We start from the raw sequence: 12,236 nt of genomic DNA, 5'->3' as shown, positions 1-12,236 counted from the left end.
TTCTCCACGTCGCCCCGCGCGCTCGCGAAATCAATAGCGCCAGAGTATCATCTTCTTGGCCTCGATAAATGATAACGCTCACGTTCCCACCCAGCAACGCTCGTCGGGCCGGCATGCCGAGTCTGAGCTCATCTTTTCCAAAAGTGGCAACATGCAGAGCTCTTCCGGTCGTCTGCTAATGAACCCTAATGTGCGATATATGGTGTTGCGTCAGGGCTCTACTTGTCGCTTTTACGACACTGAAGCAGTGTCAAGTCACAGTTCTTCCTCCAAACTGAGCAAGAATCCTCCAATCAAAAAAAAAAAAAAAAAAAAGATATTGGCTTAAATCCACAGGAAAAAAAACGGAGCAGGAAATTGCGATTTGCTCCCTGCGCTGCTGCTACAAATCATCACTTTGCACCTGCAGCACCCCTCGATTGCATCTGTTGCCGCGGTTTCCTCTCTCACATCTTCTCGTCAAATATTTGTGTTCACAGAACGCCGCAACCAAGCCCTCCCTTTTCCTCCCAGCTGTGCAGCGAAATATTTCATTCATGAGGCTCCCCACCCGATTGTGTAGGCAAGTTAATGGCGGCGCGTTGGGAAACGTTCGAGCGCCGCTCCCGACTAATCCGACACGTGCTGACGCGGAGGCCCGTGATCACGTGATGGCTCGGGCTGATCTCGCCTCTGCGTGATGTTTGTAAAAAAAAAAATATTATATTGTTAACAAAACACAAAGCACCACCGTGGGACTAATTAAAGTTTTATAGAAGTAGGCCCACAAGCAGGTGTTTTGATTAAATGAACACACACACACACACAAAAGCAAATAAATAAATCATACGATTTTAGTTTAAAAGCAGGTTGATTGGGCAGGAAAAGGTTCATATTGACTTCACTTTTGGGTCTCACAATGATTTTATTTTCCGAACTGTGTGCCTAAAATGACCTCAGACGGTTATTTTACTCAACGGTCTCGCTGGCTCTCCTCGGGATCATAAATAGGTTGCGCGCTAATCGAAGTTAGCGACGTTAGCTTCATCCGTCAACGGACAGCGGCTCAAAATGCAAAATACATATACACGAAATCACAACAAGAATTACAGACGTGGTTTGGTGAAATTAATACGGTATTGTAAGATGTTACATAAGGCAACCATCACATGAAATTGCTCATTTGTTGTGATTTTGGCAATTCAGCAGAAAGGACGCGCCCCCAAAAATTGAGTGCATTTATAATTGGCCTCAATCGTCAATTATACGCGGATATTTGCTATTCACGGACCCGCCCTTGCGCACCCCGTATATATGTATTGATGTTCAGGGTTATTTCATGGCTGTCTATGGGTTTGATGTACTTCCAGTCGCCTGCAAACGTTGCAACCTGTCAACACGGCGACCTCTTTTCATTCCACATAATGCCCGAAAGACACGCCAACGCATGCTCTTCACACAATTTAGCCTTCGGCGCTGATATGAATTACGTTTTGGGGGCCGATGGATCATCTCTGGCGAGCACACAGAAATGATTTGACGTGTCAACGGGCGACCTTGGCGTCTTTTGTCACGACGGTTGCTTTTCCCGCGCATACGTAAAGCCTCGACTCGCTGTGCTTTTAGACATCAGCTTTACGCTTTTCTTTTCATGCCAACACCTCCGTCTGCATTGTATTGTGTGCCTTTGAGAGAAACTTCTCATCTGGCAAAAAGTCAAGTGTTCTTTTATTCTGGATTTGTAGGTTAAGGGTTGTGGTTCTACAACGGTCTTTGCTAAGCTTTATTGAACCGAGGCACATCCTTGGAATTGAAAATGTCAAACAAAAATGCCACAAAAAGTATGTCTTCTAAAATAGTGATGATCTTGTTTTAAATGACACACAAATGCACTTACCAGGCCCGTTTAGTTGAACACAAAGCTGTTATTCTGTTGTATGAATGGCAACAGGTTGATTCCATCGTCTGAATTGTTCTGCCTGTCATGATACGTCACTGGTATAAATAAATGATGAAATAGAAAAAATATATTTTAAGACCCAAAATCAGTTGACAAAGGTAAAAAAATGCTCAATGGCAACAGGTTGATTCCATCGTCTGAATTGTTCTGCCTGTCATGATACGTCACTGGTATAAATAAATGATGAAATAGAAAAAAATATTTTAGGACCCAAAATCAGTTGACAAAGGTAAAAAATGCTCGCTTTAGTTATAGTCGGCTTTTGTTGTAAGGCCTTAGCATAACGTGGAAACTTTAAAAGTTTGCAAGCATGTGTATCCTAATGACAAGTTATTCGTTTTCAAATCTCACTACGTAGTACCACATTGAAAACTGGAAAAAAAAAAAATTCTATGCTTTACCACTGATGGTTGTTGGGAGTAAACCAGTGCGTGCTCAGGAAATATTTCCAAATGCGCCATATGTCTGCCCCATTAACGTGGGGAGTGCACATGCGTGAAAGCTACGTACATGCTACATTCTGCTAACGTCGTTCTAGCAATGGGAATATTTGGCTGGCTAACCTCTCGCCGTTTCTCCGGCTGACGCTGGCTTTGCAAGTAAAGAAAGTGACTTTGCAAACTTGGACGCCGGACCTGAGAGACCAACTTTGTTATCTTAGCGTTAGCTAGAATGAGGCTATTAGCAATATACACTCCGATCAAGATAAAGCCACTAAGTAAATGCACTCCGTTGACAATTTTCATCAAATTCGAGTAAAGAATGTGTTTTTTTTTTTTGGGCAAAATTACACAATTGAGTTGATTCGGTCATTCAGTGGCTAATGCCAATATGAATGATGAATGCACATTTTTGGTGCGAGTTCGTGCTCTATTAAATATGGGAACCAAATATTAAGAACAGATCTCAGTAAGATGCGATGCAGTTGTTCACTGCAACCAAGCAAAATGACAAATATTATTATTATTATTATTATTATAATTATTATTATTGTCTTGAAAGTCAGCTTTGTGGATACAGTAGTGGACCTCGTGCGATTGTGCAAGTCTCATGTAACACATTGCCGATGAAGTTGGCCTCCTACCTTTCTGTCAGGCAGATGATATATTGAACCAGACACATTCAAACCAGGGCATAGTTGGATATTTTAATGAGCGAAAGTACCTGTAAAACCTCCCCAGCCCCCTCGCTCCCACCGCCGGAATGGTGCTCTCATTTCTATTTATAGTCGGCCTCAGCGTGTCCCTGAGCTGACGAGCGGCGGCCATCAGGACAATGGAGGTCAAGGAAGGTCCGCTGATCTTTGGGCCTCCTGGGGGGGTGCGGTGGGGAGAAAGAGGGGCCCTCCGGTGCTCACTCGACTAATGAGGCGGGCAGTTGCTCCCTCAGCCGACGCGGTCAACTGTACCTGGGAGGAGACCGCGTCAATGTCACCTTGGCGGGACGCGACGGGAAAGCACGTCGGGGTGTTTGAGGGCGACGTATGCAGGGGGACATGATTAGCGGCGTCGACTGGGCTCATCTGTATTCACCATGACATCACACGTGTAAACAAAAACTTCCATGTCATTGGACCGCCGCAGAGCAATCAAGGTAAAGGTTTAAATGATCTTTTCAGCCTTAGTTTATATGTGACATTAGACAAGGCATTTTTTTACAGCACATTTTATACACACGGCAACTCGATGTGCTTCACACCACCAAAAGCACAATACCTAAAAGCATTTCCAAACCGCTAACGACATTCGAAGGCAAAGCGGAGAGAACAAAAGTAGCGTACTGAGAATTATGAAAAGAGCATACATTGTCAACAATCAAACACATTCACAAACGAAGAATAGAAAGGCATTTCAAAGCAAAGTAAGCTAACATTAGCTAACAGGCTAGTTAGTAGGTTACAGTGAACCCTCGCGATAACACGGTTCACCTTTCAAGGCTTCGCTTTTTCAAAGATTTTTTTTTTTTTAAACAGTTGATTGTGTTCTGCATCCTGATTGGCTAAGGGACTGTTGACCAAAGTCGACAGCCTCCCCTCCTCGTCGCTGTACGGCTTGCAACAAAAACGGGTTTTGATTTTTGGTTTCATTCTACAGTGTCGAATTGTATCATAACCGTAAAAATAAAGCTGACTGTAATTGTCGTGATTCAAATTTCATGGTGATATTAAAATAATGTACCTTTCTACATGACTTTAAAATGGCAACGTATATTTATTTGTGAAGACTCCACCATTATTTAGGCGATTGTGCCCCCTGGTGTTATTTTTGAGAGTTGCATTGAGTGGCAGAAAGTGGTTTACGTGGTTTTGGAGTGACGTCAGTTTGAGGAAAGAGACGAAAGCGTGAGGTCCCGACGGCAAGAGTTTCGATTTCTTCTAATTACTCCTGTTTCGAAGTTGAAACGGAATGTGGCCATGGTTAATGTATGTTTCGTTGTTGAGATACATATGCGTATGTTGTCCATTGTGTCATTGTATATTTTTGTCCTAGTTTTTCACCCAAAAATGGTCTTCATCTGCGATGGACGTGTGGACAATAAAGGCTGCTGAACATTGGTCGACTTGGCGAGTCAAGAAAACTTTTATCTTCATCTACTATACCTTTAAGCAGTCTTGTAATTTTATCTGTAGTATTGTCAAAAGACTGAAAAAAATGGCTTTAATCGTGCAGGAATGCCACATTCATGTGATGAGCTTTTAATTGCCCCAAAATAACAGGTTACGTATGGATGTACTTTCGCTGTGCCGGCCTCCATTTGAATGTACAAACTTAAAAAAAAAAAAAAGATACAACATTTTGATGCACGTGTTTTACAGCGCTCCAGTACCTCAATTTGAGAACCACAATCTAACGTTACAAAGTATAAAAAAAGGGATGACTGGACGGATGTTCGTGATGTCAAAACATTGAGCCGCTTCGCCGTGATTGGTTCTGAAATCAAGACCATGTCCAAACGTGCAATCTATTCATGTCATGACCTCAACCGTGTGCCTCCTTCCACACCCCCCCCGCCCTCCCCTGCAGGTGGCCAAGGTCAGTTCCCCATCACTCAGAACGTGACAGCGTTGGAGGGCTCCGCCACCAACATGACCTGCCGGGTGGACTTCAACGATAACACTTCCCTCCAGTGGTCCAACCCTGCGCAGCAGACGCTCTTCTTCGGCGACAAGAAAGGTGAGGACGCAAAAGTCAGAGCGCAAGCCAAACTTCTTTATACTTTTGGAAACACTTCATAAAAAAATAAAACAACCACCTGATGATAATAGCAGCAACAGCATTGCTGTGGGCCTAAGTGTCATTTGAAAGCCCAATGCAACTGAGGAAAATTTTAATTTTGATCCTTAATTTGAAACCTTCATCATGTTTTCAAACCTTGATTTAAAACTGCGGAGCATTAATACGAAACCATGATAACCCTGACTTGAAACCCTACTTTTAAACAATTAAGAGACATTTAAGACTTGAAACCCTAACCCTGACTTTAAACCCTAAATTTGAGATAGTAAGAGAAGGAAATTACTCTGCGTGCGCTTCCTACATTCATGACTGACACAATTCAGCGCACCGAAGCATGACAGCGATCCGTTTTTACCAAAACAGGCTTATGCAATTGTATCTGAGCAAACTTGTTATCATCTAAAAAAGTTTGAATTGAGATCAGATTTGCATTTTTGTCGCGTAAGAACGTCAATGGGATGACAAGTCTTGGCTCTCTTTTGCCGTTAGCGGTGGACAACTTCACCGGTGGTTAACGTCGTTCCCCTCGGGTGGGGTCTGTGACAGCATGGCCATATGTTTGTGTCCTGCGCAGCCCCCCCCCCCCACCCCCTCCAAAGGCAGTTTGTCACGCCGTGGGTGTCTAGTCCAAAAGGCGCTTTTACAGGTTTCATGTGACTTGATGATGATCTTGATGATTATAAAACATCTGCTGTGTTGTCTTTAAATAAGGAGAAAAAAAAATATTCTCATGCAGCCTGGAGCAAAGTATTTCAGATAAGGTGTTCTGTTTTTATAGTTTGATATGAAATAGGGGGGCAGCGAGGATTAAAATGACCTAAAAAAATATTCTCATGCAGCCTGGAGCAAAGTATTCCAGATAAGGTGTTCAGGGGGGTTAAAATGACCTTTTAACAGCTGTGTTGAAGGTTTTTTTTTTTTTCTTTAAATGACTTAAAAGTTACACGTAATATTAAGCGACTGCTGGGTAGAGTTGAAGACAAAATCTGATCTTTGGCCTTTGGTTAATTTGTTCCATTTTAATTCAGGTCGGACAAATGAGGATGAAAAAGCCCCAAAGACGATTCGATCCGATGAAAGGAAGAAAAATGGATAAAACATCCGCGTCTCTCTCCATAAATTCAAAGGGACGACACACCGGATGTTAAATCCTTTGTAATGCTTCTGCTATGGGCAAGAATATGCAAAACACACAGTTGGTATGATTAAATGCGGTTTTTGACTTGCGCGACTTGTGCTCCAGACCGACTCAAAGTCTGAAAAATATGATTCCCTAACTGTGACTGGTACGCTCCTGAGTTCTCAGCCAGCTTTGACAGCCATGCTGCCGTGTGTGCGCTCCAAGTGGAGCTGTACAATTTGTCCGCCGCTTTCATTCCCGCATCCCATGAGAAGGAATGAGGCTTGCCGGGGGGAGGAAGTGGGTGGGCGACAGCTCAATGAGCTCATGCATCGGCGGCGAGAGCGTCAACGATGAGGTTCTCTCCGAGAGGCTTCGCTCAAGCCTCAAGTGAAGCGCCAGGAGCGCACTAACCTTGCCCGGTTTGTTCGGGTCCGTTCATACGGATCGCACGATTGTCGCAGCCCTTCTCTTATATCTTGCCAGCTGGCATCTGTTATGCATCGTACACATCGGACTCACTGCCTGCCGACGACGATACCATAACACATCCACATTCCTTGGCGATGCGGACATAAATTAGTCAGAGTAAGCAGAATCCTTTGTGAATGAAGCCCCTAGAAGTTAGCGATGCGGACATAAATTAGTCAGAGTAAGCAGAATTTGTGAATGAAGCCCCTAGAAGTTTAAGAAAAAACAGTCCCCGATACCACTCAAGCAGCCATTTTGGATGAATCTCTGGGCCAATTCAATTCAGTTTTGCATATTATTTTTCGATATCAGAAGACGGGAGCACAACTGCCCAATGGCCGGGCCAGCGGAAACAACTCCCGTCCTCTCTCAGTTCGAATGTTTCTTGTAACGCATTAATTTCTGACTCTGTCTTAAATACAAACGACAATGACATTTTTGGCCGGCGGAAGCGTTTTTCCTCCATAACTGATGTCAACAGTACCTTCGTGCACGTGCAGTCCTCCCCTTCATTTTCCTTCTTCCGCAGTTGTTTGCGCGTCTTCCTTCACCGCGTCTAATTGGGACGTTTGCCTCGGGTCAGCAAAGGTCAGCCGGCGAAACGGATCTCGGCCGCCCTGTCGTAATCGAATAGCCGTGGCGCGCTAAATGAAAGCGTTAATGTGTGCGCCCAAACGTTCATTCGCGCCGGCGAACCGAGCGTAATTAGCCCGGGGGGTCGGTGGGTCGCAATTGACGACGGGGGCGTGCCGCGTTGTTGCGGATGCACCGCGGGTGACGGACGCATCATCTCGGCAAAGCCTCACAGGAGCACATTAACGACAGGGTCCAGCCTTTGAGCGGTTCAACGGATTTCTTCTGCAACTCTTGAAATCAGACAATAGCGACGGCATCCTAATGTCTTTGAATGGGCTGCAGCCCATCTATGCAGGTAGGCAAAGTTCCCCCGTGTGTATGCTTTGTGATGAAACGGGATTTTGAACTCGATAGACATGACTGAACATGTATTGTCAAGTTAATTTCTAGATGCGCCAAGTGAATGTCAATTTATAACTGGACAGCGGCCCATCTAGGCGGGTGTCCATGACAAACTTACTCCTTTCCACTTTATTCGAGCGATCTTGGTTGTTTTGCATAAAGTTTCTTCTACTAAAGTAACGCATCTTGAGACCTTGGGTATAGTTTAAAAAAAAATATCACGCCTAACTTTATTTATTCATTTATTTCAGAAACGCTTTTGATTGACTGATTATATAAAAGTTTCTCTTTTGAGTTCGTCTCGAAGACTATCATCAAGTGTTTGATTTGCTTTTCTTGCGTGTGCCGACTAAATGTACTTTTGAGTGCATCACGTTTACATTTATCCTTGTCGAGTTTGTGCGAGTGGTGGCACATAAAGTACTTGGATTAAATGTGCGCCGTTTCTTGGATGTTTTCTTCTCAGCCGCGTGCCTGAGAATTAACCCTGCCAGGCAGATGGATTGCTCTGAACGCAAGGTGTTTAATCTCTTAAATCCATCTTGCCAAATGTTTCGTGATGATATGATTATGGACAAATAAATTTAAAAAATAAATGAAAGCTCAAGTTCAATCAGCGTTCTGCAAAGAAATAAAGATAAACACACACACACACACACACACACACACACACACACACACACACACACCTTGCAGGCTGTATTTGCAGGTATATGCGCCAGACTTTTTCTCAACACATTCGATTCACACTTTTCCCGTGTGGGTTTGATAAAGAAACTGTCCGAGTGTGTCACTTTGATGCAAACAAAAAATGTTCTTTTATTTCTTGTAGGGTTTCAAAACACAGGCAACTGTTTCGAACCAGGCTTAACATTGCAAATTAGGGTCAAGGACAAAAAAAAAATGAGACGATTTTTGCTGGCTTTTTTTTGTCTGTGGTAAAGTTAATACGACAGGTCTTGTAAAGCAGTCATATGTTTTGCATATATATATATATTCATATACACACACACACACACACACACACACACACACACCGTCCGATTTATCGGTCTTTGGAATTTTTATTCTGTCAAAAATTGGCCTGAAAACCCATCTCGGTGGGGCCCTAGTTTCAAGCCATCTGGTGGGTCACCAGCTCACTTGGCTCCGCTGTAATTGGACTGGAACAGTCAAAAGTGAAAATGGGTTTGAAGCAAAGGTTCACATTTCTGGATCCCGCTGACGGTTCGCGTCGCAGACAATCGCTGACGTTCTCTTCGGCGTGTCTTGCGTTGGTCCGTGCAGCTCTTCGGGACAACCGCATCGAGCTGGTACGAGCGTCGTGGCAGGAGCTCACCATCCGCATCAATGACGTCAGCCTGGCCGACGAGGGCCAGTACACGTGCTCGCTCTTCACCATGCCCGTCAAGACCACCAAGGCCTTCCTCACCGTCTTAGGTCAGAGTTCGAACCAGTAAGAAGTGGACCAAGCTTCTACAAAGTCTCACGTTGCGGGTGCTGTTTGTCCAGGAGTGCCAGAGCGGCCCGAGATCACAGGCTTTACCAGTCCGGCTCTGGAAGGCGAGGTCATCACCCTGACGTGCACCACGGCGGGCAGCAAGCCGGCCGCTCACATTCGGTGGTTACGGAACGACAAAGAGGTCCAAGGTAGGTTGCCATTCCACTTCCATTGGCTATATGGAGAGAAACGTTTATTGTTTATGAGGGGACCGCAATCATTTCCCTGAGGGACCCCACTCCAAATTATGACCAACTGTTGGTGACTTTGACGTATGTTTTTGGTTAGACTAACTCTATGTCAGGACAAAATAATATTAGAAAACTTAAAATAAAGCATTACCCTGAGGGATGCCCAAATGGGATCACTCTCATTATTTATTTAATTATACGAGCGATGGTCCAAAGAGCATAAATTCAACCAACACTCCGCCGTGTCGACAGCATTTGGTGTGACACTTTGGTTGACATTCTGTCAGTTAAAACAAGAACAACAGACTCCACGTAACATGAAGGAACATTTGTCGCGCCTCGTCACGAAGAAAGAAGGCTGACAAAATGACACGAGAGAGCGGCAGATGGTGCAGTGATCACATGGTCTGTGCTGTAGCTTTTTATCGCTTTTTCTTATTTTCTGCAAGTTGAGAAGACGAAAAACAACGACACAACAAATACAAAAATCTTGGGGAGACCAACGTTTCTGTTGGCTGCTTTCGACGCGTTCAGCTCTTGAATGTCCCGCCGCGGCGATGCAGCGTGACGGTGGCTCTTTATTGAAGTTTTGCACTTCTGGAGGTTCCGTCCGTCTGCCGTCTGTCCGTTTGGCCGACGGGTCGGCGCGGCGTGATTGATGGCGGCGCGGCGAGGATGTGAAAGGCTCGCCACGTTGAGATGGCGCGCACGTAGATTCTCGAAGGGCCAGCGAGGGAGGGGGGGGCTGTCCGTCTCGGTGGAGATGACGCGCTCTTTCTTGAGCGTCTCGTCAAAAATTGTCTCAGCAACTCGTAGATGTTGAGCATGCCTGCGGCTAGGCGCTCACGGGACACATCATTAGGTACATGTCACCGTGAGAGAGAAAAATGACGCAATGTGACAAAGTCAATCATGTCAATTAGGTTTAAGGTTCCGGGTTGTTTTTTTTTTGTGCTTCAGCTTTCATTGGAGCTGTCAATAGCAGCCTCGACCGGGTCGGGGTGTCTTAATTCAAGGTTTCCCGACCCGGTCAGCTGCTTTTAAGACACGTCGCCAGGAAGTATTGACAGCTCCGATGAAGGCTGAAGCAACAGCCGAAACTGTCAGCCGGGTAATTTTTTTTTCCCTTCACCACCCAAAAAAAGAACATTGCTGGAAAAAAAGAAACCTTCGAGCTAAACACCGATTTTTTTTCATTTTTTATACCTCCAGGCAACCGAAATGGGCCTATACCTCACGCGGCACGATTTCCTGCCTAAACATCAATCTTCCACCTGCTTGCTGATGTCACAGCTTGTTCGTTGAGTCACCAGGAAAAAAAACAAAACAAAAAAAAAACGTCTGGCCCAGACGGCACGCGCCTCGCGACTCTTTTATGAGTCGCGAGGCGCGCGTGCGTGGCTGTTGTCAGGCCGCTTGGGCAAACACGGCGGCGGCAAACGTGCCTCGTCGTCAAAGCCGCCCGTAGAAGAAAGACGGCGACTGGAGGGCTCGACTTAAAAACTTCATTTCCATGTCAAAGTGTCAGAGAAGAGGGGGGGGGGTCGGGACGTCAATCAACGCTCCGGGAAGGCAATCCTTTGTAGGCGTGCTTTTAAAGCATGTCTTTTACGCTGCGAGCGCTATGTTGCGCTGTCACTCAAATTTGTTCTCGTTGCTGGGGGGGAGGGCAGAGGATGGGGGGGGGGCTTTACAGCAGGTATAATAGCAACAACATGTCGTGTTTAATTCATGCGCCGACGCGTGGGTTTTTCTTTGCCGATCAGAGAAAGCTCCAGGTAAACATGTCGTGCGGTTGGAGTCCATCGCTTTGTTTTTCAGATTCAGATTCAGATTCAGAAAACTTTATTTATCCCCGTGGGGCAATTAGAGTTGTACGAGAGCGGCTTATTGTAGAGACAGTAGGAGCAAGGAAAGACATAGGATAAGAGTAGCTTAGCACTTGAGGTCTTGAGGTAGTGGCTCCAGCATCAAATAGTATTGCCCATCGAGCAGTATTGCACAGTGAGGACACAGTAAGACAGTATTGCACATGAAAACAGTATTGCACGTCAAGTATTGCACTGTAAGCCCGTATTGCACAATGGGGTATGCGAGTTTGAATGGTGGGGGAGGGGTGTCAGGGATATTGGAATAAGAGTTTAAGAGTTTAAGAGGAGAACAGCCTGGGGGACGAAGGTGGATCTCCTTCTCGCTGTCCTGCAAGCTGGGAACCGCAGCCTGCGGCCGGAGGGCAGCCATTCGAACGCGGGAAGAGAGCATGTGAGGGGTCTTTCATGATCTGAGCAGGGGAAGAGAGCATGTGAGGGGTCCTTCATGATCTGAGCAGCCAGACCACGGGTCTGCTGCTCACACACTGCAGTCAGAGGGCGAGTGGGAAGTCCGATGATCTTGGAGCACACTCTGCTGATGCTGTCCAGGCGGTTCTTCTCCTGCAGACTTTGGGAGTGGAACCAGCAAGCCATAGAGAACGAGAGGACGGACTCTATGAATGCCTGGTAGAAGGTCAGGAGGATTTTCCTGCTGACGGAGAAGGAGTTCAGTTTCCTGAGCAGGTACATCCTCTGGTGGCATTTTTTCAGGATCACCTCAGTGTTGGAGGAGAACCTCAGGTTATGGTCCAGGATGGTCCCCAGGTACTTGTATTCTGATACAGTTTCCACTGGAGTCCCCTGGATGATGGTGGGGATTGTCGAGGCCAGCTCTCTCTGTTTTCTGGAGAAGGTCACCAGCATGTCCTTGGTCTTGCTGACGTTCAGCTCCAGCCGGGAGGCGTCACACCACTCAACAAACTGCTGCA

At 45.7% G+C, this 12,236-nt stretch overlaps 1 protein-coding gene across 5 annotated transcripts in view; it reads left to right on the top strand.

Moving 5' to 3' along the window:
* Nucleotides 1-12,236, top strand: part of LOC109530795 (cell adhesion molecule 2-like) — a 98,820-nt gene that overhangs the window by 77,049 nt on the left and 9,535 nt on the right. For 4 of the 5 annotated variants that reach the window (XM_019894696.1, XM_019894697.1, XM_019894695.1 and 1 more), the window contains 3 exons: nt 4,963-5,112; nt 9,032-9,184; nt 9,257-9,394. In XM_019894696.1, coding sequence (XP_019750255.1) covers nt 4,963-5,112; nt 9,032-9,184; nt 9,257-9,394 — 441 coding nt within the window. Of the gene's footprint in view, nt 1-4,054; nt 4,390-4,962; nt 5,113-9,031; nt 9,185-9,256; nt 9,395-12,236 lie in introns of those variants that run through there. The other variant, XM_019894698.1, reaches the window with a different exon arrangement.

This window comes from Hippocampus comes, unplaced genomic scaffold, assembly GCF_001891065.2.
Source record: "Hippocampus comes isolate QL1 unplaced genomic scaffold, H_comes_QL1_v1.1 scaffold89, whole genome shotgun sequence".
NCBI lineage: Eukaryota > Metazoa > Chordata > Actinopteri > Syngnathiformes > Syngnathidae > Hippocampus > Hippocampus comes.
Note: the sequence above shows the minus strand (reverse complement) of the source record. Positions and strands in the feature narration are given on the sequence as shown.